Genomic DNA, 27,058 nt, shown 5'->3' on the forward strand with positions numbered 1-27,058 from the left:
TAGACAGAGAAAACTCTAAAACTGAAGAAAACACAAAACAAGAGTTAGCTAGATCCAGAAACAAACTGGACCCAGGCTCAATCGCCATCCTGAATCTCTAGCTTTCCAAGCTGGTAACACTGTAAAGAGATCAGCCTAGGAGGAAGAGAGTATACCTTTCTATGCTCAGTAGCAACTTCTCCAACTAATAAACAGTTGTGAAGCAAGTCCCAGCCACTCTTCCTGAGTTGAAAGGATAAAGACCTTGACAGAAACAAGAATGGACAGAACCAGAAGAAGAGAGAAAGGAAAAACGCAGTTCATTTAGGGATACAGATGACACTCTGGGGATTAGGGTAAAAACAAAGAAAGAAAAGAAAGGGTTTAGACAGATCCTTTTCTCTTTTCCTAAGTATTCCATTTAATTTGTACGGAAGTGAAAAATAAAAGAATTTCTATACAATGATCGAAAGGCTGTCTGTTTCAATGTACTGCTGAAAATCACCAGCCTTGTGACCAACAGAAAAGTATCTAACATTTCACTTTCCGAAATACTTGAGAGCTTTCTTAACAAAAATGCACCCAGAAATCTAGATACTGAGCTGATTTAACTACCATAGGAATTACAGCGTTGTTCTTTTGGAACATTAAGAGCTAGCTTTCACTACCATTTACGTGCAATGTATCCTCACAGGTGGTATCAACTCATAAACATAATGAGATTGGCATATATTAATAACTAGAAAGCAGTGTATAGTTTACAGTACCACTTTCATGCAGTTTTAGTTTTCATTCAAGTGCTACAACAGTATAAAACTGACACAAAACATTTAACTTTCTGATCTGTCATGTTGTATTTGTGCATGACTGTCAAACAAATCTTGATTTTTTTTTAACAGCAGTTGACTACCATATGAAAAATCATTTAATCCTATTAAAGGAACTTGTTATACTGAAGTTAAAATGAACAGCAATGTTGAGTTTGTTTTAGATTTCTGCCCTTCCATGAACTTTCTGTCCAATTTGCCCAGAAAAAAAGGGTTTTCAGAAAACAACCAATTCTACATAAAACTTTCTACTCTAATTAGATTTAGAGTAATCTGGTCATTGTTTTCTGTATTAATGGAAAAAGCGCCAGCAAATTCACTGAGAATATAAGTCTAGTTTTGCTTTAGTATCATAAAAGTTGAGGTCACTGCCTACACCGCAAGCATACTGCAAACTACTGAAAGCAGGCAAATAAAGAACTGAAAGAATTGCTATTTTTATATTACATTGATTTGCACAATTAGCTTAGGATACGAAATACGGAAAGTTTAAAAATATTCTGTTTCAAAAATGAATAAATCACCTGCTTTTAAAGTCACGGACACAATAATATACAGGAGTCAGTCCTACCTGCAGACCCGTTATAATTCTATTAAGAAATTATGCCCTAGTAACTCTGGGTTTAATAAGTATAAAAACATTAGAATTGCCAAGACAAGCAATCAAAACACTTGCCTCAGAAAACTTCCATGTAATGAAAAATAATATTTTCGGTAAAACCAACACTGTTCAAAAGCACTCAATGAAAAAGAAGCCCTTTATCAAGAGAAGAAGGAATATGGGGCAATAACAGCAACAAATGTCTTGTATGGTACAAATACCTAAACCATGATCTTAAGAATTTATCTCTAGAGATTGGCAGCTCCACCCTGAAGTACATTAAAATATTATTTGAGAACATCAATACAAATTGAAACTACAGAAGTCTAATTAGAACCGTATCCACTACAAACAGGACCAAGGACAAATGTTTCTAATGTTCTCTGTGCTTACCACGCTACCATTTGCAACAAAAATGTCCCCATCACAATAATGACCCTAAAAATGCTATGTAACATAGCTACTCTATAATAAAAATCTCTCTACCAATTTAGTACAATTATTTCAAAAAGTCTGAAAACAAAATTTAACTCCTATAACAGCTCTTCCCTTAAGACATTTTATTGATTTCCTTTCACCTTCTGTTTGTTTTCAAGTCACCACATCATTAAAAACATTGTTAAAGAGCTAAAAAAACCCACAAACAAACAAACCAAAACCAAACAAACAAATCAAAAAAAAAAAACCAACACCAAAATTGAGATTATGTATACAATTTGATATTGGCAAGTATTAGAGGGTCTGAATTAATAATTAAACGTAATCTGGAAATTTCCCCCAGTTAGTGTTCACAAATAACTTACCCATACTGTGGAGCTCCTGTTTTAATATCCCCTATGGTGACTTGAACATCATCTTCATCATCATCACTATCACTATCACTGTCATCCTCAGCCTCTGCCACCTTCTACGAAAGAAAAAGTCACTGCTTAGACAAAAAGCAGCCACTTACCTTTACAGTGGAAAAATAATCCAGACAAAACTATCTGTTCTAGAAATCTTTGAACAAAGAAAATTCTCCTTTTCCTAGACCTCAGAACTGAGAAGCATTAACAGTAAAATTAGGAGGCTGATCTGCTGAAATTCTACAAGTATCTGAAACATCTGGATTAAAATAGGGAAGTATCTAAGCTTCTGTTTCTGAAACATGACATTTCCTAAATAAACATAAAATGGTTTCCACTATCTAATATCCTTGTTCCTTCTATCTAGCTCATACACACTGGTTCTACTCATTGTTACAATGTCATTCAGAAAATAACTTCAAGATATGCAAGACTAGCTTCTTGCCATCCTCAATTACATATATCTAGGGTAACTAAAATATTTTTCCATTTGTATATGAGCACTGCCCTTCAGATAAATCTATTCAGTTCCTAACATCAGTAAACTATACCAAATACCTGAGATTTTTCAGCAAAAAACAGATACAAGACCACACTGCATGCTGTTCTGTCCCATAGCACTCAAGTTCGCTGATACATATAATAATGCCAGCTCATACCGAGAGTTCATCTAGTCCAGTGTTTTGCAGCTTTGGTTCCCCTCCCAGAGACCACAGGAGAGAGAAAAAACAGGGCAAACACATATGATGCTGCTCCCTAACACTTTTCTTCCAGCTGCTGATTATTATAATCTCAGGGCATTTCCTAAACCAGTTATGGTTTGTCCATTTAGTAACCCCCAATGGATCTTCCTCTCAAGTACTTGCCCAGATTTCCCTTGGACTCAAACTCCCAGCAGCTACACTCTTTGGCAAGGAGTTCCATAGCGCTGTCTACTGCATGAAGATCCAACTTCTTTTATTTGTTTTCATCCTGGCTCCTACGATTTTCATTTAACAGTCCCAGTTCTCATATGGAAGGGACTGTGATGAGTCAATCTTTATTTATAGTCTCCATACATGATTTTGTTAGACCCCACCGTATCCTATGTGTGCCTGCCTTCCAGGCTGAGAAGTCCTTGCCTAGTAAGTCTACCTGCCATTCCTGTATGAAAGCTACCTCAACTACTATTGCTGCTCTTCTCAGCTTTTTTCAGTTGAAGTAAAGCCTTCATATGAGGGGAACAGAACAGCACATGGAATTCAGGGTGCAACAGAACCATGAATGTATGGTATAATGATATCTTCAATGTTGTTCTCTTCATTTTCCGCTACATCCCAAGGTTTAACTGCTTTTTAGACTCCTGACAAGGACTTAACCACCACTTTCAAGGATCTACATATCTTAGTGCATCCCTGCTAAGTGGTAATGGTCTGCTCAGAGACCACCACTTTATTTGTAAACCTGGTTTTCATCCCATGAACATCACTTTTTCTAAACAGAATTTCAATAAGCATTTATTAACCAGCCAGTTCTTCACAGACAGTCCTTGCTCTTACTATCTTGAATAACTTTGTAATATCAGAAAACTTGTGATCCCATGACTTACCCCTTCTCTGAGTAATGCATAAACACATTAAACAGCACAGGTTATGCACAACATTCCACAGAATCCCCACTGGAGGTGACCTTCCTTCACTGTGAAAACTGAACCTTTACTTCTACCCTCTGTTTTCCATCTTTTACACATCAATTATCCATGTGGGACTCTCATCCTATAGCTGCTTAGTTTTCTTAAAATCCTCTGGTGAGGAATTTCTTCAAAAACTTTGTGGAATCCAAGTTAACTTTATCAACCACATCACCTGTATGCACATACTTGTCGAATCCTTCAGCAAGAGGCTGAACATACCAAAGCCATGTTGACCCTGCACAGGTAACCTGCAATTATCCAAGCACAGCTGAGCTCTAGCCCTTATCTATTATACCACTTATTAACTTGCCTGGTACATAAATTAGATAAAGCTGCTGCACAGAAGATGTTGGAGTGCAGTTCCTCCCTTCTATACAACATTAATGTAACTTACATAACAATTAAGAGTCTAATCAAGGAGGGGGGGAAGTCCAGATCAGCAGAGATGTAAATGACAGCTGAGGACAGGCAACAGTCTTTCAATGCCCCACTGCCGAAAAGTACAAGTTCACCACTCTTGCATATCAGACAACCCACACAGTAGAGAGCCACTTCAAATGCATGGAAGAGAAAATAAATTTTGTCTGGAGCATGTACATTTTCAACCAAAATCAATTTCACTTATAAAAAAATGATTTCTTAATACTCTCCTCACAGAAATATTCACCTTTTCTTATTCAATCAATTTGAACACCATCCATTTTTCTAGGTTGCTGCTGACCCTTCATGTGCACCTTTTACCATAAAGTTCTTAAATTTATGGAGATGTTCTAATGATATCCTAACAATGCGAGGCTTTTATAGGTGAAAAACAAAGATATGCAAGTACAAGGAAACTGTGCCAATGAAGATCTTGAGTATTTTAAAATCAGTAAGTTCGAAAAAGTATACTATTGTCTCCTTGTATCTAACATATTAAATCTACTGCCCACTTACAGTATTAGCATCAGCACAAAAAGCCTTTGGTGCACTTACAATAAAGAGCTTTTCAGTTTAAATAACTGAAATAAACTTTTAAAGTTTTTTTCCCCAAGTTGTAATATCTGTCATAAATAGAGTATTAGACCTACTGAAAATATTTTTGAGGGGCCAGTCCTTAAAACTTGCACAAATACGACGACACTGGTTTCTGCATCACGTAAGAGAATTTTTGCAAGATATAAGCTAAAAAATCCAGTGAAGTAAAATTGCAGTTTTTTCATAGAACGGATTTAAACTACTCCCATTCACAGTAAACTGAGGCCTTTTATCAACATTGCAACTGTGAATTTTGTTTGCTGGTTGTTTCTTTCATCACAATAACAATGAAGTTATAAGACATACTGAACATTGAAGACTACTACCAAATCAGTCTGTTATGTTGCCTCTGAAAGGCACATGTCATTCATCTCTTGAACCATATTTTCATGTAGTTCTGAAAATGCTTATTGTCTATCATGTTCAAAAAAGAAAAACAGAGGATTTTATTTTCCTGTCAGTGAGGAAAAATAGAGTATCATTTTGAAAAGGATGTCTGTGAGAAAAGACAGCTGTCTTGAAGCACTGCCTTTCCCTCAAAAAGCCAGAAGTACTATTGATTTATTTTCTGTAAGTTAGATTTAAAAAGTGGACTGCAGTTGGAAATTGGATTTCCTAATTTTATAACTTCTACAGAGCTCCTGCAGATAGTGTCAAACACCTTTCAGGGAGGAAAAAAAAAAAAAAAATCAAAGCTGTACACTTATGCATTAATTCATTTAATGGTAAGTCCATAGCCAAATTACAAATACTCCATAAATCAAACCAAATTAAAGCAGTATTTCAAAAACACATTTAAAACTACCGTTTTCACAACGCCATTTTCTGCAGCTTCCTCTTCGCTTCCAGGTGGGGGTGGAGCACTTAAACAAAAACAAACAGGAAAAGATGAAACCAGGTATTTACGCACAGACTACTTCACATTTATCAGCTAATGGTGAAAAAAGCCTTGCTATATCATTCCACAGAAGAGCCAAAGCTCCAGCTATTTTCTGCATTAACTAAAATAAATAATTTATTTTTTAAAAATCTAGAAGAATATAACTTTATATTAGCAGAATAATATTTAGGTACCTTAAGTCATACTAACTGATTGTTTGTAGAATAGTTGAAAGTAATAAGGCACCATACCTTGGTCCTTTCTTGAAATCAGAGCGAAATCTTTCATAATATATGAAGGGAGAATAACAGGGGTTTTTTTCCCTGCAGACTGACATTTTTCAAAGACATAATGGAAAAAACATTCAAATATCTATAGGTAATGTTGCACTGAATCGAAATTCACACATCTGCATTGTGAAATTTTCTTCCATGATACGGAACAGCTACAGTGCAATGATTAATTTAATTATACTTTAACTGTAGACTGAAAACTACTAGTCCATCTAAAATGACTAGCACTGTCAAATTCATGCAAATGAGCTATCTCATTGGGCTCTTACCTACTGCTGTTTCTTACGCAGCAACATTTTAATTACCACAGTTCCATTAAATGGTAGGATGTTGCACCACAAACAGCAGAGTAAGCAGGGAGCCATTTAGAAGCAATGTTCTTTCACTGAAAAGACATTTCTGAAATGGAGTGACCAACTGCCAATCGTTATTGAACAGAATGATTTTGATCCTGTCTTCTGTTGGCAAAATACCCATGATGAGTGCTGCACCAAAACCCAACACACACCAGGTACGACCCCAGGTTCCAAGCTTGACCACTGCACTTCATCACCCAGTAAAACGACAGACTAGCTACAGAACCTAAATAAAACCTCACAATTTTTACTTATACGAAGAATGCCAAAACTGAGATGTCAGAAACCAAAAACTTCTAACCGGTAAACTGCCACCATGCTTCCAGAGTTCCATACACAACCCATAAGATGCATAAGCTACCATCTGTCAGGCTCTTTAGTCCATAACTATGTATTGAGGCAGCCAAATGACAAGCTAGACACTCCTGACCAGAAACAGAAGTAAAACACCACTGTTTCTAAGGATCATTTTGTTGCCAAGCAAATAATTTTCTTAAACAACAGTAATACTGAAAAAGGTACCAGGTCAACAAAAGGCAACTGAATACAAGTAATCAATTAATATAGAATAGCTTCCAAATAAATAGCAAAAAAATAATTAGAATTCTTCGTCCTGGAAAAGAGACGATTCAAGACGAATGCAATGGTGGTCTAGAAAACGGTTAAGTGACATGGAAAAGGTGACAGGAAACAACTCCGTTTCTTATGCTACAAGAGGTCGTCACTGCTGTAGGACACTGTGTCTGTCAAAAGCTGTCATCAGCTCAAAAAAGCAACTGAGCAAGCCTACGGACAAGAAGTCTACCAAAGGTAACTAAATTCAAGAGTTCTCATAGAAAAAATCTCTGATGACTGGAAGCATTTATAGAAAATAACAATGCATGTTTTCTTGCATGGGTTTCCCCTTTATTTGTTTAATTTATCTTGACAATGAACAGTTTATCAATTGTGAGACTTCTTTCATTCAGTATGAGACACTGACTCCCATTTCCAGTCAGTCCTTGCTACCAGCCTCCATCGGCCTCACTAGATTTTCAAGGGACCATCTTTCTGCTTTCTCTCATACAGTTCCTTATAACTCAAGCAGATTCCCCCAAATACTTCCACAGCTTTTTCTAACTTTCTTTCAAATACTCTCTTATTAGTAACAAAATCAACTCCAAAACCCTTAGCAGATGCGTTATGGAACCTGCACATCAAACTACTGAGTAATCCTCCACTGCTCCCTTGTATTCCTCTTTCTGTAATTATATTGTAAACTCTTCGAGAGACAGGCTATATTTAATTTCTAAATAATCTAGAATTATCCAATCCATTACTAAGACTGCAAAGCACAATGATTACAGAAATAAGAGACCTGTTGGCATTTCGTGAGGGGCTACTGTTGTCCATTCAGTTAAAACTGAAAATAACTTTTATACTCAAGTGTCCCAATTTCACAGGTAAAACCATTTCACAGAAAAGGCAAGTCATTCTAGCAGACTAAACATACTATCTTAAGGGGATTTTCAAAGACAGCAGTATGTGTTCAGGCACCACAGACCCTTAAGCAGCTGGGAAGAAGAATGAATACAATGTTTGTGCAGCCACGCTACAGGACTTCCAGCTGTCAAGACACTCACCTAGCTTTTTCTTCCTCTGGTCTCTCTGTTTCATTTTCATCTACCGCAAGAGAAAAGAAACACAGTAGTTAAGATTACAACCCCCTGAATACTAACCGTAACAGATATCTTGCCATGCAGATTATTAGACAACCCTTCAGTTTACTATCCAGTAACCCTTGAGACATTTTCATAACGTTTCAATTGTGAAATTGGTCGAGCAGACCCGAGCCCTCAGTGCTCTATACTGACAGGTCCACCACAGGGGCAGGGTTTAGTTTACAGGTTTCATAATGATTTGAACGTAAAGGAAGTCCCTAAAGTTACGAAGAAAGTTTATGCGTAAAAGGTTAAGGCTGCTTCAGTACTTCAACGCTGGGAGCCCGGTCGGGGGAGCGCTGGGGAGACGCTCGGCGGCCCCAGGAGTGCGTGTGGGGGAGCAGCGCCATGCGGGCCTCCCGCTGCCGAGGCCCAGAACGCCTTGGCCTGCGCGGCACCGGCGCCTCGGGGGGAGGGGGCAGGGAGCCGCCGCGGCGGCGGGGATGGGGCCGCGCACAGGCCCGGGACAGCACCGCCGGAGGGCTGGCCAGGAGGAGGGGACTGAGCGGGGCTGGCGGGACGGGGAGACCCTTTTAAACGGCGGCCGGCTGGCGCGGCTCGGGGGGCAGCACTCAGCCCCAGGCCGGCCTGGCGGCGCACGCCGCGGCCTATCCGCCCCCACACGCCAGCCCCCGCGGCGCGGCGGCGGGGCACACCACCGGGCCGGCGGGCGGGGGAGGTGGGCTGGGAACGGGGGTCTGGGAAGGTCCGTACCGCCATAGAGCCACTCCTCCTCCTCGTCCCCGGCGGCCCCGCCGAGGTCCGCCGCCAACCGCTCCACCTCACCGGTAGACATGGCCGCCTCCCGCGGGACGCGAGGGCCCAGGCCCGGCGGCGTCGGGGCCTCCCGCCGCTCGGCAGCACCGCCGCGCCGCCCCGGGCCTCCGCCGCCGCCTCAGGCCGTGACCGGGCGGCGGCCGGCGGGTTGCGAGCGCGCGGCCGGCCCAACGGCACCGCTCGCGGAGGAACCGCCGCCGCCTGCTCGGCGCTTCCCCTCCCCCGCCGAGTGAGTGACACGCACAGGAAGCGGGCCCGGCCCGGCCCCGCGGCGCCCTGGGCATGGGCATGCGGGGGGCGGCCCGGCGGCGCCCGGGCGGGCCGCGAGGGGAGGTGGCCTGGCGCGGCCCGGCGCCCTCCGCGCCCAGACAGGCCCTCCCGGCCCGGGGACGCCGCCAGCCACGAGCGAGGAGAAGCGGAGGGGCCTCCTGGCCGCCCGCGGGAGGAGCGGGCCGGAGGGGGAGAGCGGCCAGGCCGGGCCCAGCCCGAAAGCTGTCCTCCCCGCGGAACCGGCCCCGCCACCGACCTGACCCCGCTCTGTGCGCTGCCAGTCGCCGGGACTCACCTCGGCGGTGCCTTCCGCACCCTCCCGCGGCGCGGCGTGCCTGCCAGAGCCGCCTTCCCTTCCTCCCGCTGCTCTTTGTCTCCGCTGCCCTCGGCGGTCCCTCTGCTCTTGTGCATCCCCAAACGCCCGCCCGTCTCCGCAGCGGGGATCAGTGGCAGCGCGGCGGCCTCCTCTGGGACACCCTCGCCCATCTCCAGAAGCGGGACTTGGCCAAACGCATGTACAGTCCAGTGCCGTGCTTCTACTGGCGGCTGATGGCAGCTGCCAGGGGGAGGGTAACCGCAGGATAAACACACGCCGCTGCTTCTGCTAGTACTGTCCTGGCTCTCTGCGCAGGGACCCTCCCAGCTGGAGGTAATATTTTAGGTTTAACGACTCTTCATACATATCTTTTTTCCTGCACAAAGCGCCTAATATTATTTTTAGCTCCAGTAAGAGTTTAACGTTAATAGTGTGCTGTGAAAGTTCCAGAGTTCATGAAGAAATTTCTCTAGTTTAAAAGCAGTGGGAAGTCACAAGCCATTTTTACTGATGATGCTTTCACTTCACATTTGTGAATGCTGCATTCACAACTGCAAGATTCATTGGAACGTTTAAGTACCAACAACTTTCAAAACAAGTTTTTGACCAGTTCTGTGTACAAATGGAGTCTTCAGTGTCTTGGGATATTTGTGAAAACCAAAAAAGGGACCCCTCTTTCACAGCAGGACAGCTTGTGAAAAATCAGGCTAGAAGGCTTGACTGTATTATAAACACATCTCAACTCCAGGCAGGGGAAGCTTATTTTTTGAATTGCCTGCATAGAGAACCTTGTTTTAAAGTTTCATGTATGGCATCGTGTTTCACTGGAGTTCACACAAACAAACTACCTTCTCAAAAGGCATTTTTTTCCCCTGAAATCAGAGGTTTTGGGTGTCATTTACAGATCATGAATTATGTGGTATAATTGGGTAGGTTTTCATCATGCAATTCCATTTTTGTACCTATAGTAGTGGAGTGAACAGAGGTGTTTTTCATCCAAAACATTTCTAGACAGTTGTTTCTCATAAAACAAATTTGCATTGTAGTACCTCTTACTGGGCATCAGTGTCTTTCTTCATTTTCATTCCTGTTTGGTTTACTTGGGCATTTAACACGCTTCTGGCCAACATTACATGACACAGTAGAACTCTAATAGTTTCCTTTGATTGCAGAGACAATGAAGTAGAAAATTCATTTGTGGAAAACACCACAAAGAGAAATTAGGAGTAGGTGTGGAACATAAAATCTCTTAAAATACATCAACACAGATCCTTGAATAAATTTTCCTCATAGAGGCCTTTAAGTAGACATCACATTCAGCTGGCGGTCACATAAAAATCTGTCTTGGAACAGCTTGAGCATTGGCGCAAGAAGGCTATGTCCTGCAAACAGCTGCCAGCCTTCCGCCCTTCCCAGGAAGATCTTGCCCCACCTCTGGCTCTGGTTGGGCAGAGAGGGTGCTCTGAACCTGTTTCCTGCTTTGCTTCCGAGGACAAAGTGCTTGCTTAGGTGGCATTTTAACTTCTGCCCTCGAAGGTAAAAGCTCCCACCAGCCCCAACCTCTGGAAGGGACCTTGCCGTTTCTCCTTACTGCTGCGCAGCGGGAGAGCAGCAGTTGGGGCCTGAAAAAAAAGGCTTCTCCCAAGACCCTGAGTAACTAAAAGGCCGAGGACAGAAGACGACATTTTCGCGAACTCCTTAAGCATCTTAACCCACAGGTCACACTCCAGAAATGCACAAGATATCAAGTTTACAGGAACCCTGTAGTACGGTTCTTTTTCTAACACAGTAGTAGTAAAGTTGCATATGGAATAAAATAAGCTGTAAAAACTACTTAGATAATTTTGTTTGTAATTTAACCATTGTGCTTTGAACTGATTAACCTCATTTTGTCTTCCGGCTAGTAATCCTTTTTTTCAACATTGGCATATGCAGAACTAGTTGCAATCTGTACAGTATTTATAAAGTAATAAAGATATTTGTTTTCTTAAAAAAGCATCTGCTGTTTTGACAATATGCCTGAGAAAAACCCCAACCTTTTAGAAATGGACAAGCCATAATATATCCAGCTTTTGTCCATGGCACTCAAGCATAAAGCCAAAAGCTCAGAGATACATAATCTCTGAGGTAATTCAGTCTACTTGTGTATAACTGCAGGGGCTCAGTGGTTAACCATCCCAAATAATTTCTTGGCATTCATTTTTCAAATCAAAATAGTCAAGAAGGCTATTAGCTTACATATTTTTCTAGCATCATAAAGTTGTATGCCCTAAGGTTAAACTAATATATTGGAATTGGAACAGCACAAAGACTAAGTCTGCATTTGGAAGGAGGAAGAACGTGTCAGGGTAGGAACGTGCGTGGAGCAGACTGGAAGGAGAGGATTTAATTTCATTACTGGAAATCTGGTGATTACACATTACTGATGATTTTCAGTGTCCTGAAAACAGCTGAACCTGCAAGAGACCTGAGAAAACCAGTTAAGATAGCAGATGAACTAATTAAATAATCTGTCTTTTTATTGTTGCTGGTAATACCACTATATCAGAAAAGGTATTCTTCTCATGCTGTACTAAGGAAGTTGCCCAAGTGAAATACCGTGTAGTACACAGATTTGCAAGCAAGCATCCATTCTTTGGGGAAAAGAAACTGTAGATGCATTTACGGCATTTTTTCTAGTTAGCTTTGAAACTGATTTTGAGATCAAGAGCTTTCTACAGCGGAAATTGAACTAAATTTGTCATATGTCTCCAACTGCATATCATAAAAGTTGCATTTATTAAAAGATAATATTTCTTGTTGCTAGCTTTTCAACCATTGGATTTATTAATACTGACACAAGAAATACAGAATTATAGGACAGGGAACGGCGATGGAAGTTTCACCTTTCCAGTGCTGTACATTTAAAAAAGTATCAGCACATCAGTCGTTCTCTCAGTGTAACGAAGATATGGACGCAGCACAAAGGAGATAGTGACATAGTGACACTGAATTGCTTTAACGTTTACCAGGAGCAAGATCAAGGTGGCTTCCAGCCTCTTCAGGAAAATATCAGGCAAAACTGAACTGTCAGTGCTCAGATGCCCCTCCGGACACCGGCCAGGGCTACGGGCTGTAGCAGAGCTGCTAATATAGACCGTAGACGAGAGAAACCATGTTAATGTTTGTCAGAACTTGGCACTGCCAGCAAAATGAAGAGCCCCCTCCCCTCTTCTCCCCAGAGGCGTACCCCTGCTGCTGCTCTCGCGGTGTGACAGACCTGGGCTGGAGAACGGGCCAGGCGGACCCCGGGGACGCCGGCGCGGGCAGCAGGCTGCGGCGGGTTCCGCGGGGACGGGCGGCCCTTCGGGTGGACACCACACCACAACACAACCCAACCCCCGCGGCCCGGGCAAAAGGCCTCACCGCCGCCGTTCACCCCGCAGCCCGGCCCGGGGCCGCCCGACCCCACAGACAAGCCCGCCCGGCCCTGTCACGGCCCGGGGACGGCCCGGCTCGCTGTGCCCCGCCCCTCCCTGCCGCGGGCAGCCAATCCGCGACCGCGACGTCATCCTACGGCGCCGGCGGCGCGCCGGGCACGTGCGGTGTGTTGTGGCTGTCAGCGCTGCCCGCCGCTGCCGCCATGGCGGTGCCGGAGCTGCGGCAGGTGTGCCGGCAGGCCTGGGAGCCCGTGCTCGCCAGGGCGAGTCGGGCCGTCGTCTTCCTGGACGCGGTGTCCGCGGAGGCGCTGCACTGGGGCGGCGGCGGGGCGGGCGAGCTGCTGGCGGCGGGGGCGCTGGCCGTCAGGGCGCTGCCCGCTGAGGCGGCGGAGGCAGCGGGAGCAGCCCCGGGGTCGGCCCGCGTCGTCTTCGTGGTGAGCGGGGCGCTGCGGGGCGGTACAGCCGCCGCCGTGCGCCGTGTGCTGGGCCAGGGCGCCGTGCGGCACTGCGTGCTGGTGACCGGCGGCGAGGCGGAGGGCGGCGGGGCGGCCGAGCTGGAGGAGACGCTGCGGCGGTGGATGGGCGAGGGCGGCCGTGCCGAGGTGGTGCTGCGGGGCCCGCCGCTCCTGGCACCCGTATCGGCGGAGCTCTGCCTGCTGCCCGCTCTGGCGGAGCTCCTACCGCCTCTGCCCGGCTCCGGCGGGCCCGGCCCCGCGGAGGTCGGGCTGGGCGCCCTGCCTGCTGAGCTGCGGGCGGCGGTGCGGGCCCTGGTGGGTGACCTGGACGCTCTCTTCATCGCCTTGGGCCTGCGGGAGGAGAGCTTCGCCGTGGGGGCCCTCAGCAGGGTCATTGCTGCTGAGCTGGCGAGCTATGCCCCAGCCAGGAACAGGAGGAGGATGGCAACCAACAAGGCCTCCATCATATTCGTGGACAGGACGTTGGACCTCGCTGGTAAGAAAACCACTACTAACAGGGGCTGTCATCCCTGTGGGCCCACATCTATCCCATCGGGAGGTTTTTAGGTAGTTGCAGGAGTCCTCGTGGCCTGGGAGGCTGTGTAACACTATGGCAGTGGTGGTTGCTCACACATCCTTGCTCCCCAGTGGACCATGGAAACCAAGAGTGAAGCAGAAGGCTCTGCTGGAAACATGAGGGTTTGTTTCTGGCACTTCCACTTTGCTGCAAAATAGAGACCTTAGCTGTGCCTGTATGTCATCCCAAGATGTGAAGGAAATGGTCTGCAGTATTCAAACTGTGCCTTGTGGATTACTGTGAAACATTTCCCAGTGTATTTATTTGTCAGCCTTAGCATAGTTATCTAAATAAATATACATCTATGTATACACTTAGTTGTGCCTATATGCTTGAAAGTGTCTCTGTATGTATATATATATGGGTTTTATATGTTATGCATTATACTTAGTCTTTGAGTGAAGCAATTGCATATGGCTGGTGTTGGTAACTTGGAAAACATTATGCTTGAGTGAAAACAGTACATAATTGTTCGTACAACACTTTCTGGGAAGTAAATGAGTGTAAGAATGAACCATATGATAAATTTAACGCTGCAAATCGGTGCAGAATTGATGCAAAAGTTGAGAAGCATAGAGAGTGGTGTGAGAGCCCATTAGGAAACTGTCAGAAGGAGAACGTCTATTATTGTAATCCACCTGCAAGCTTGGTGAGCTGAAGTCTTTTAATGTGGTAAGATGTGATATCAAAAGGGCAGAAAGAGGAAGAGTGACGGAATGAGTCACCAGCAAGGTGCAGGGTCGGTGACCCGGAAAAAGTTTGTATCAGCCTCTCACTTCTGGAATAATGATCTTTTAGAGGAAACAGTAATCTTAGAGAATAATTGACACAGGAGCTGCTGCATTCGCTTACCCCATCGTATTATTGATAGATCTGCTTATATATACAGTGTATGGGCCTGGTTCTGTTTGCATTATCTGTAGTCAATAATTCAGGACATAGTTTTTCACCACACGTCCCATAGCAAGTGCTTGGCACAATGTTGCATCTGCAGCTCATCTGTTTCTGAATTTTCTTCTGTCTTTTTTTCCCCCTCAGTTTTGGCTTTGCGTATCCTTACATTGCTGTAGGGTTCGTACCTGTCAACAGTGTGCTGAAGAGCAGCTATGGATCTGGGTGGTTACTGCCGTGCTGTGGTTTGGGAAGGTTGCTGGGAAAACTGCAGGAGAGTGGACTTGGATGATGAGCCTTGAAGTTAAACTGGGAGAGGTGTGTCTGTTTGGGGTGGGAACCAGTGAAACTGGGCAAGGATTCATGCACTTGGGTGGTGGGAAGAGTTAAAAGCAAGAAAAGGAACTGGAAATCGTGCATGACAAGGAGCTGCCTGACCAGGAGACTGTTGAGGATGCACAAAGAGAGATAATTAATACCAGCTTAAATCTGGGAGGTGAAGTCTGGGATCTTGTGCATCCGTAGGAGAAGGTTCTTCGGAGAAAACATCAGGGCTGTGGTGGGGCAGCTTTAGAGGGGATGCATCAAAGTTCTTGGAGTACAGATGATTACTATTTTCTTAGTATATATTTTCTTCGGTATCTATAACTGAAACTAAGATCCCCTCATGCAATTGTTCTTTTGCCTCCAGAATTCATTGACAGTTTCATTGAAGCCTTCCTGTGCTTTGGGCATAATACCATACTTTTGCCATCAAGTACAGTGCTAACTGAAGGAAGAAAAAATTAGTGCATTTCAGAGGTAAAGAACTGTATGGATCTGAGTTTAGCTCAACACGATGAGATTTGTTTCATTGGTTTCCTAGAGACTGTACAGTAAAAAGTATGTGAAAAGGGCAGCATTTAGTGTTGTGAAATCAGTTGTCAAGAAGTGGGGAATGGCACAATTAAATTGTACCTGAAACCTTAATTTTCTTAGGTATATTCAGCCTTTTATATATGCTCTCCCCTGACCCCCTACATCTGACTCCACTGTTTGGCCTTCAGGTGGCTGAGTCTGTTGAATTTCAGCCTTACACTTTGTAAAAGCTAAAGCTTCCTATCTGCAAGTTTCCAGCTTGACATTTGCAACTGAGCCCCTGGATTTTTTTCTAAGCTATGATATGTATTTGCAGCCAGCAGTATAAAAATAAACATATTTTTTTCAAATAACAGCTTGGTGCAGGTGGAAGTCTTTGACGTGGACTTTCTTATTTACAGCTCATTTCAAACAACTTTTTAAATCTCTTCTCTCTAAAGATGAAAGATTTTGGATTTGATTTGTAAATGTCTTATTGGTACCTGAATCTTGTCCAACATGTGGGCTGCAGATATGAGAAGTGTTTATGTATCCATGAATTTTGAGAATGCTTTCATATTCCAAGCACTTCTACAAAAACCTGGAAGTTCACTAGGGGCAGGTGCTGGGCTACTCTCTGATTAAATCAGGCTACTGCTTCAAACCAGGTGACTTTGAATCACTCTGAATAGGCTATCAGGAGGCAAATATTTTCTAACTCAAAGACCTGGACGGAATACAGCTTTAAGTAGCTCTAGATGATGTCTAAAGGAGTTGCACTAACAGATGTTTTATTTTTGGCTCCTATTCCATGCTTATCTAGAGTAAATAAGATGTTAAGATAGAATAACTAACAGTTTTCAGTAATGCCAATTGATTTCTAATAGTAAAAGTCCAAATGTCTCAAAAGTCGCTTTTCTGGTGCTGCAATTGAAAATAGCTGAACTAAGGGAAAATACTGGTACTTAAATAAATATTGAAAACTTTCCACTTTAAAGAACATATTAAAGAAGTATTAAGTACATTTTAGTAAAGAACCTCTGGTGCCAGTGTCAAGAAACTGTATTTTCTTTGTTGTGGCCATTATTAAAAAAAATAGTCACATATAAAATGAGATGTTTTTTCTGTTAAAAAAAAAAAAATCAGAAGCGTTCTAACTGATTATTTGTCCATGGTTAAGTCCACCCCTTGGTCACAAGCCCATTTATATATTGCACCCCTTCCTTGATGCCCTGAAGTATCACGGGCCCACTGAGCTAGAAAAAGTTCACCTTTATGTTGCCAGTCCAAGTCCACCTCAGCTACTTTAATCTTAGCAGCCTGATCTGCCTGCTGGTTGTTTTGATGTTCCTCAGTGACTCAACTTCTAGGCACATGAGCATCTATGTGACGTATTTTTACAGTCAGGTTCTCTAGCCGAGCAGCAATGTCTTGCCACAATGGGGCAGCCCAAATAGGCTTGCCTCTGTGCTGCCAGTTATTTTGCTTCCACTGCTTTAACCACCCCCACAGGGCATTTGCAACCATCCATGAGTCAGTGTAGAGATAAAGTACTGGCCACTTTTCTCTTTCAGCAATGTCCAATGCCAGCTGTATGGCTTTTACCTCTGCAAAGTGGCTTAATTCACCTCGTTGCTCATCAGTCTCTGTGACTTGTTGTGTAGGACTCCATATAGCAGATTTCCACTTTCGATGTTTTCCTATGTGTGATGCTGCTTTTGTTTGCCTACTTATTGTTTTAAAGTTCACTGCCTTTATTTTAACTAGTAGAACAAATCCTCCAGCTATAGTGGTACTCTGAGAAGTGGCACTGGTTAAAGTCAGAGCTAACTCTGGTGCCTTAATTGCTGTTTATTTTTGTCCTCTAATATTTGCGCCCCTAGATATTTGCATTATGATTCCATATTGTAACCCCATGGTCCTTCCATGTGTTTCTTATTCACCATCTTGCCAGCATTCACACCTTTTATGAAGCAGTTTTTCTGGCTTCTTGGAAGTTCCCTTTTCATTCATAAGCTCATTGATACCTTTCAGATACTGGTGTTCAGAACAGCTCGACACATTTCTCTTTCCAGTCTCTTGGTGCTTTGCAGACTTTGGGATGTGGGCTGTTCTAAGTGCAGGGAGCAGTGGTATGTGCAGGTGATTTTGAAATGCAATACAGTGAGGAGAAGGCAGAGAAGAAAGAATAGCAAGGAGATGGCCGTGCAGTCAATTTATGGTTTTGAATAATAACCTTTGTATGAGTGTTGTTGAAGTTAGATATTTCAGTGCTGTCAGCAACAGCACTTTTGTCTTCCTCCAGCACTATTGCATGTGTCGGGCAAAATCACAGGGATGTTTTCCCACAGCCAAGGCTGCAAACTCAGGTTTAACTTTCTGTATTGTATCCCTCACTGTCAGCCAGGCATCATCTTTGCATCACACCCTTGTGCTGGTTGTAATATTTTCAGCCTTTTAACAGCTACAGAAAGCACAGTTCAGTCACTCATCAATGAAGTGTAGATGTCATTCTCTTTTCATTCCTGGGAGCAGCCACAGCAACAAGAAAGTTGCAGTGCGCCTTAATTGTCCTACAGCTTAGTCCCATTTGTAGAGGAGGATGAGAGTGAAGACTGACGTAAGCCTGTGTTGTTCTGGTAAAGTCTAGTTCTGACTAATACATCTTTTTGATTATTTTTGTTTTAAATAGCCTGTTTGTAATTGTCTATTTCTTTCGTTATATCTATCATGCCACATCATATAAGGTGAGGCCTTGAAAACATAAATAGAGGCCTGTAGAGTATAGGAGTCCACTTTTTATGAACTAGGCTGGAGCTTTGACACAGGAGGCAATGGAACTTAAATTATTCTGGTTACTTGAGGTTGTAGACTGCAGCTATGAGGAGTAATGGCAAGTGCTATGAGGAGTAATATGCAAGTGATATTAACTCAGTGCTGAGGATCAGGGTGCAGCCTTTTCTCTGGTGTGGTTTATAAAGATTCTACTATTGTGGAATAGGCACACAAACTTTTATAACAGTTTTTTAGATGCTTCGGATGTTAAATTTGTTATAGAGGCAAACAAATGGAATGAGTTTTGCCTATTTAAAGAAAACTACAGGTGGCTAGATCAGTGCAGGTGTCTTAGAAATTGCATGAGCCTTCAGCAGTTGCTTCAGTGTTTCTTATCTCCAAACTTACTACTCTTTACTTATGTTGCTATAGCTAATTGTAAGAGACAATCAGTTCTATGCCAGCACTCTGCTGCTGTGTTTGGCTGTGGGCTGCTGTGCTCCTACTTCTCTCTTTTTCTGTTTATTTTTGTTTGTTTGGATGGCTTTTTTTTTTTTTAGATTCTATAGCCAGCCTAGTGGGACAGGTAACTGACTATTTTGATGTTCCTTTGTGCAAAGGAGAATGTAGATCTATATATTCTGGCAAGGTAGAAGGATGCTCTAGTTTTCCTTGAATACCTGAATTCCTGGGAACTTACAGGCTGCATTCTAGCACTGTTCAACAAAGTCAGCTTAAGCTAACACTAGATGAAAGAATATGGCAGAACATTGTTAAGCTTTGGAACCAGAGGTCCAAATATCCAGCTTCTTTCAATGGACTAGGTGTTAAACGTTTCTGCCTTTTGATATTTCAAAACCTGCTTTCACTGAGGTGATGCATTGCCTAAGAAAGTTGCATTATAGGAATTATCCCACTAGAGTCCTTTTGTGTAAAGTCTTCCTAATGGTGATCTTATTCAGAAAAAACACTGGATGAGCGTGCAGTGTTGAAACATCATGAAAACTGGGATGGGTTTGTTCATTTATCTTTCAAAAATCACCAGTCCTGAACTAATCTAGAAAGTACTTAAAACAACAGATGTTAAGAAAGCTGGATAGTCGAGGAAAGACCTGCCTTGCATGCTGTTTTGGTGCACTCTGACTTATATTTGAATTTTGATTGAAGGAAAAGCCTCTAGTGGAAATTAGCTGCATTAGTTGTTGGCTGGTGAGCAATGCCTTTGTAGGAGAACTTTCTAATCCAAGCTCCTCATGTTTGTCAACTGACTTTAAAGTCTTCCCGTTGCCCAAGTTCTCATGTTGCTTCTGTGATATGCAATGGCCCTGTAAATCTGCTTTTTTTTGTTTGTTTTGTTTGTGAACTAGACAGTAGAGCCAGTAGGAGAACATAAGAATTGGAGTACAAGTGGTGAGATATAGGCCTGCTAATGGTCTTAATAAAATATTGTTTTGCATACATGTCATTGATGCCTCTTTGGGGAACGTGGGGGTGTAGTTAATGTGTTCCTGGCTGCTGTTAGAGAATCAGTTTGTTGACTTTGCCAGTTGTGCCAGCTACAACCTGTATCAAATGTCACAGATTTCACTTTATGACTCTTAATGAGAAGATAAAGTAAAATTAGAACATTATACATGAGATTTCCTGTGTCCTCGAGACTGGATATTAACCTGGCCTGAAGATTCCTATTTTGCATTGGTCAGATAACTTTGCCGTGTCTCTTCAACACCCGGTCTGTGTGCGCATTGACAGCATTAAAACTACCAGCTGCCTTGAATGCCATTGGTCTTGAGAAGCTGCTGAGTAGCCTGTTGGCTGTCTTCAACAGTGATGAGCAGGATGGAAACCAGTCCCATGGACCCCGCTGAATGAAGTCAGTGTGATTGAAAAGAGAATCCCCATGCTTTCCTCTCCTAGTCTCATGGGGTTTAATTGTCTTTCCAGCCTTGGTTGGTTAGCATAGTTGATCAGGGTGAAAGGGATTTTTAAAAGCTCCAGGAGATGTTTTCTGGTTGATTCGATGAGGCACAGCAAAAGCCATTAGTGCCTGCGGACTGGTGGGGACCTCCAAGGAATAGGAGTTGTGTTAAGGAGACTGAGATGGCACTTACTTATTGTGGAAGCAACTTAAATACACTGAGACTTTCCTCCTCTGCCAAGGAGAAAGGAGGAGGGTTGTTAATAACTAACATGGGTTTATCTGCATTTGAGGTGTTTCCAATTTAGCTAAATGTCTTGTCTAGCTAAATGTTGCTCATGTGCAGCAAATGTGGAGAGACAGACATTGCTTCCAGTCCGTGGGGGTGGAGGTTCAGAAGATTACCATCTGTTTTCCATGTCTGTAACTTTGCGAGTGTTGATAACGGCGGTGTGGCTGACAAGTGACTGACCTAGTAAGAAGAATGCAGGGATTTTGGAGAGCAGATGTCTTAGGGAGTCACAAAGACAACTCAGCTCATTTCATCTGTATCTCAGTGGTCTAAATCTATCTGAGGATGGTAGAAAGGAAAAGTTGCTGTCATTCTGTGACTATTACTATCTCTGCTGAAACAAATTGGTAGTCTCAATCCAGCCGAGCGGCCAGGTGTCCACATTGCAGTACCACCACATGCTGGACACATGTGCCTTCCATGCCTCCTGTGGGTAGAAGCATTGTCAGCATGGAGTTTGACTTCACTTTTCTCCTCCCTTTCCATCCTTGCTTCTCTTTTCAACTTCTTCTTCAATTCAGAATAGTTGATAAACCTTGAGGTGGTTTTGCAGCATGGATACTTGCCTGCTGTAGACTTGCTGGAGACAACCTTCTGCTTATCCAAGAGCAGTTAATAATCTGACCCCACTAATGTTCTTGATGGAAGGGATTTATGGAGTATGTGAAGCTACTTCAACTATGGAAACAGACCTCTGTCTTTGGAAATGATGAAAAGTGAGAGCAGATAGGGTGCCAGATGGACAGAGTTCGATGCAGTGGGACCATAGCCTGAAAGATCTTTTTCTTGCCTCTCAAAGGTGGCTTCAGAAGTCCTTGTTTCCCTGTGAGTAAAGCCAGGAGAGCAAAACTAAGCTCAGTACTGGTGTACAGCCCTGTGGTGATAGCCAAACTATAGCTAAATCGGCAGAATACAAATACCTTCAACTTGTTCCTGACTTAAAGGCAATAAGGTTTCCAGTCTCCCCCTCTGACTTTTTCATCTATGTGTGTGTCATGTTGTTCTGTTTTGGCGTAGCTTATGGTCTCAATGTTTTGTAAGTCGGTTTTAGTGCCTGTGTGGAGTTGGTGAATGGAAAGAAGAGAATATGTGTTTGAAATCAGGAGAGTTGAAGCAAATGTACCAAATGGAATTCAGAGTTTATCTTGGAATGTGGTCAAATTGACATTTTATACTATGTAACTTGGGTTGTTTTAGTAATTTCATGTTGGTTTCACCTAGGCTGCCCTCAGTCCATTTAAGAGTGGTGACCTTGATGGTAGTATGTTGTTGGTAGTTGTTTATTGTAATAATATGCCAGTCTATCTGGGTAGCTGTGTATGCAACTTGCATACAGCCCTTTTAAGCACAGTCCTATTAGTTTAAGTAGAAAACTGTAATTTGCATGTGAGCATGTATATATAAATGTTTGCCTTCTTTTTTAATAACCACTGCAAATCTTGTTTAACAACTTTCTTATTCAAAGAGAAATATTTTGCATATTAAAGTGCAAAATCAGTGAATTTCTAACAGCTGTAAAACTAAGTCTAATTTATGCTTTTTAAATTAATCTTTCTGAAATGTCGTCAATGCTTTTAATTTCAGACATTCCAGAAATTAATTTTATTTTTGTAGCAAAATATCTTTGAAAAGCTAAATGTGTTCTTGATGTTATGACTACCAGTGCCTTTCTCCCCAAAACATATGGTTGTTATTTTGTTCTCAGTTCCTTGCATGGTTGTTTTTTGGTTTTTGGGGTTTTTTTTGGTTTTTAGGGGTTTTTTTTTCTCTTCTAATTATGTACCTGACAATTTTTTGGTCTTTTTTTTTTCTCCCCAGGAGCAGTCGGTCATCATGGTGACAATCTTGCAGAGAAGATACTTTCTGTGCTTCCCAAGCTTCCTGGCCACAAGACCGATGTAATGGTTAACATGGTGGAACTTACATCACTGCAGACTACAGATGAAACCTGCAGCATTATGGCACCTGGCTGCTTAGCACAACCAAAGTAAACTTTCTCTTCTTTTTTTAAGATGTTGAATATGTTTGTTTTCTCTTTGTGAAAAAAAAATGAACAGAGAACAAGTCTTTTCCTTTAAAAAAAAAATCAAGTTTACAGCAAAAACCCATCTGGTCCTAATTCTGCTGGAACATAATCATCTGTATGTGTGCATTAAGTGAGCAAGCCAGTTAAGTGTCCCAAAATTGGGATGTTCTCAGGACCTTTTTAGGCTTGGGTTATTTAAATTGCTGTAAGTTACCGTAATAGAAATCAGTACAGATTAAACACCAAGATTTCTTCTTTGTGACATTTCTTTTTCTGCCTAAGCAACAGGTCATACAAACAGGTAGGTCTTAAGTGTGGCTTCCTTTTCCCATAAGCCTCTCTATAATTATAAAGTGAGCTGTATGCTGAAATCTTGTTAGAGTACTTGTTAACTTAAGGTTTTATCCCTGTTTTCAAACACCATACCTGTGGAGATAGATAATTAGGCACAAATCTAGGTATACTGACAGCTTCACAAAGGCCTGGTTTTTGCTTAAACAAGGACAACCTAGAAGCAGGAACTTTGAACAGTCATACTTATTAATAGGTATGTATAATTGCTTGTATAATCTGTATTGTATAATGTATATATATATATATAATGTATAATATGTATAATCTGCTTGTAAAGTGCATCGGATTTGTTGTTTCACTTTCTAAAGTTAGTTGTCTGAACTGAAATTTTCCTGCAACTTCTCTTACCGTACATAAACCAGGAAATATACCAGGTGCTGGTTTCACTCCACCAAAAAAAAAAAAAAAAAATTGCTCAGCAGTGCTCTAGAAGTTCATGTAGTGCAAAGGAGGTTAGAAGTTCTTTTTCTTTTGCTGTAATCTTCCCCTCATATGCTAGAAAACATTTTTTCAAGATGGGCTGTCTCATGTAGTTTCTGTTCTTCTGTTTTGACTCATTTTGGTGCTCCACACCTGCACTCTACTCCCTCTTCTCCCCCCCCACAAAGATTTCAGAGAAGACTTTCCAAGGTTCCAATATATGGTCTTTATTTTTTGAGAGCCTCCAGATCCTTTATCATCTTCCATCTATCACACATGCTGTAACTGAGTCCAGTTTCTAGGTTTCACGTTGCATAACTCCTGTCTTGCTTAAAAGTTGGAGAGGAAGCGTTTCCTCGTATAGGTGGACTGAATTGTAAGTTGCTGCTGGGGTGACTAACTTAAATAGAATTTATTCTGGTTTTCTTCTCATTGGCTGCTTTCCAGCTGATCTCTGAAGCAGAAGTGAGATGTCCTTAAGATATGTCTACACAGCAAAATGAAGAGGTCATTGCCTGTGGTAGACATGCTGTGGTAGCGGTTGTTTCTGCTAACTTTGAGTAGCTACCAGGAAGAAAATTTCTGGCAGCATGGAATAGGAAAAAAAAATATATTTATTGCCCTAAGACTGTTGACTTGTGCTACGACTCCATTATTCCTAACATTATTGACATTGAGGAGACTAAAACTAGTGCTAGTATGCCTCCTCATGCCAAAATTATGACTTCAGTCTTCTCTATATCCATGTTTTCATGAACAGCCACCAGAGTTTTATTGTGTTCTAAGGCGGCTAATAGTATAAATATACAGGTTTGTTTGCCTGTTTGCTAGCTAGTGGGAAGGTGCCCTCTGTTAACAGTGCAGCGAGACTTAACATTGTGTGAAGTCTCCTATGGACACAAGTGGTTAAAGAACAACAGGATTTGGCTACAAGGCGCAAGTGCGGCAAAGTTGGATGTCAGGAGCTGATACCTGGTACCAAGACAGTAGCGTCACTACCACACCAGTTTATAACAGCTTCTCCAAAATACCCTCTCTCTGCTAAGTCATTTTACAGAATGTATTATGCTTCAAATTTTTAAGAACAGATTAGGCAAATATTGGTTTAAATAGGATTGATCTTGCCTTAGGGCAGAGCAAAGGGACTAAATGGCTTCTCAAAATCTCTCCTGTGTCATTGTTCACAACTGAAGAAGTCTTGTGTGCCCGAGAATAGTCTCCAAACTCCAGAGAAGGTGGCTCTGTGATGTTCAACCCTACACCTCCCACTTTTTCTCCAACTGCGTAATGATTAGGAACAGTTTCTAATTTAAAAAAAGATATTCCCCAACCAGCTTAAGACAGTTGCTGAAGAGTACTAGAAACCATAACAGTGTCTGAATGGGTGTCTGAAGGTGGTAGTTTCCATTCTGTTAGGAGGACTGCATTCTTAGTGTTGGATTATAAATGTCAGGATTAATCATCTTTGCTAATGTAAAATGAGTGAAGTTCTGAAGCACTGAACTGGATTTAAAATTCTCATCAGTAAGTTTCCCTGTCAGTTCCGTTAAGAAGCTCCATAGGATACTCTCAGTTTTTCATCAGCATGGTTACTGCTGTTGGTAGTTGGCTCAGAAGTGTTTCTTGTAATTGAAAACTTAGGTCTTGATTTATATTGGTAAATGATGCATGGCAAGGAGTGTTCCTCTGCTTGTAAATTTTCTGTTTACCCTGGCGAGTGAAAGTGCCAGCACCTTTCCCAGAGACAGAACCAGTAACTTCATTTACACCAAAGTGGAATGTGTGGGGGCTTTTTTACATGAAATGGTGTGATCAGACTGTGGCATTTCACAGACTCACATATTCAGAATATTTTTCAAATGTTTTCATTATTTTAAATCAAGTAATATTTGAGTGTGCTGTGGTTGGGAGAGAGAGAGAGGTCTGCTCCTTCCACACAGCTTGCTATATTTAACTTTTCTTATGGAATGCCTCTCCAGCAGAAACATCTGGGCTTGATTACAGAGTTAGCAAACAGAATTAATGAATAATTTATGACTGGTGTGGTGAAATAAAGCAGGATTCTTTTCTCAAATATGAGGTTATAATGGGTTCCTTTAAAGATTTAGATAAAAATGTAAATGCCACATGCTGCTTAAGTTACTGCACTTTGAAGGTACTCTCTTTGTGAGGAAGGGAATTTTTTTTTTAAAGAAAATATCTATTCTAGACCTCTTAATTTTATTAGTCTTAGTAGCCTCAAAAATCCTGCAGAGTAATTGTTTGCCCTACTGTAGTCACTGACATGTTGCTGCTCCAGTGCTAGTGTTAGTGCTGAGTTATGCTCTTTGAGAATTGTGTCAAAATGTTATTCATTTTTATATACAGATGGATATATGTAAAAAAAAGGCACAGTTTACTGACATAAAACTAAAGACATCCACTCTTGATCAGAACTGTTGCTTTCTGATTAAGAAAAGCAATAGCCAACCTGTCCTTTCAAACAAATGATGCATAATAGAGGTGGAAACTGTAGTGAAAGCTTAATGGCAGAGATAATTTAAAAAAATATATTGATTGCAGCTCTCTTGCTGGTCTTCATATTTTGATAACCCACACAGTGTTTTTGCAGGAATTTCTAACAATTTCAGCTTCTGATTTTAAGCGTACATGCAGTGGCTTCTAATAGTCGTCTGCTTGGTGAACATCAGGATGTGTTTGTGAGCCATCCATCATGTCCATTCCATAACATTTTGGCCACTTTGTTTCTCAAAGCACCTATCTGGTGTTTTTAGACATTGGTATTTTATCACATGGAAGCATCCTGCTGTCAGTAATGGGTTTATCTTGATGGAGGTTTATCTTGTGCTGGTTTCCACCTCTTGCAAGCCAGGAGCTGAGGTGTATGGAGGCCCCATGGCTCCCTGAAGCCCCAACTCAGGGTTCAGATGCCACAGGTCTGTGACGTGTGGGAACAGAAGTAAAGAGTTATGTGACACTGAACTGGGGGCAACTGAATAAATATGTATGTTTGTTCTTTTTAATCCGCTTTTTTATTGCCCAGGAACACTTTTGATGTGCTCTTGTATTTTGCTGAATAAATAGAACACTTAATTAGTTTATGCACATTTCAAGAACTTGCTGAATAAAGATTTCTTGTCTGTTTTTCCACTCTTGCTTCCTTTCTCCAATTTTGGGAGTTTGCAAGCTTCTTGGAATTCGATGGGGTGTTAAAATTTCAGAAAGAGACCAGATTTTTATTTAATGTGTATATGTATTTAATGAAATATACAAAGAACCTTTGGGTTCTTATAGCAAGCATTTTTCCATAAAGATGCAAAACTATGACATAACATACTTCATGTTTTTTCTGCTACGCCTAAAGCAATTCAGTGAGCAATATAGCTGAGGTGTCTGAGCACTTTTGACAAAGCAGATGGAGCCACTAAATCATTTGAATTTGCATTGGAGGAAAAAATAACAAGTTCAGAATGGGGCAATCTTGCTGATGGGTGTGATGCAGAAAACATCGATATGCAGGCCAGATGTTTGAAACGTGGCACTTGCAAAGGTCCTTGTATG

General features: G+C 42.2%; 2 protein-coding genes across 10 annotated transcripts in view; one reads left to right on the forward strand and one right to left on the reverse strand.

The window, feature by feature from the left end:
* The window catches only part of FIP1L1 (factor interacting with PAPOLA and CPSF1), a 44,409-nt gene extending 35,357 nt beyond the window's left edge, over positions 1-9,052 (reverse strand). For 6 of the 9 annotated variants that reach the window (XM_065633784.1, XM_065633782.1, XM_065633785.1 and 3 more), the window contains exons 1-4: positions 8,885-9,052; positions 8,093-8,132; positions 5,747-5,804; positions 2,211-2,314 (exon numbers count right to left, since the gene is read on the reverse strand). In XM_065633784.1, coding sequence (XP_065489856.1) covers positions 2,211-2,314; positions 5,747-5,804; positions 8,093-8,132; positions 8,885-8,966 — 284 coding nt within the window. In that variant the 5' untranslated portion in view covers positions 8,967-9,052. The remainder of the gene's footprint in view (positions 1-2,210; positions 2,315-5,746; positions 5,805-8,092; positions 8,133-8,884) is intronic. The other 3 variants (XM_065633783.1, XM_065633786.1, XM_065633790.1) reach the window with 1 other exon arrangement.
* A 4,077-nt stretch (positions 9,053-13,129) lies between these two features.
* SCFD2 (sec1 family domain containing 2) overlaps positions 13,130-27,058 on the forward strand; it is a 198,491-nt gene continuing 184,562 nt past the window's right edge. Inside the window, exons 1-2 of the mRNA XM_065633853.1 lie at positions 13,130-13,903; positions 22,516-22,684. Of these exons, the coding sequence (XP_065489925.1) occupies positions 13,156-13,903; positions 22,516-22,684 (917 nt within the window). The 5' untranslated portion in view covers positions 13,130-13,155. The remainder of the gene's footprint in view (positions 13,904-22,515; positions 22,685-27,058) is intronic.

The sequence above is a fragment of the Caloenas nicobarica genome, chromosome 4, assembly GCF_036013445.1.
Source record: "Caloenas nicobarica isolate bCalNic1 chromosome 4, bCalNic1.hap1, whole genome shotgun sequence".
In the NCBI taxonomy this organism is placed as follows: Eukaryota; Metazoa; Chordata; class Aves; order Columbiformes; family Columbidae; genus Caloenas; species Caloenas nicobarica.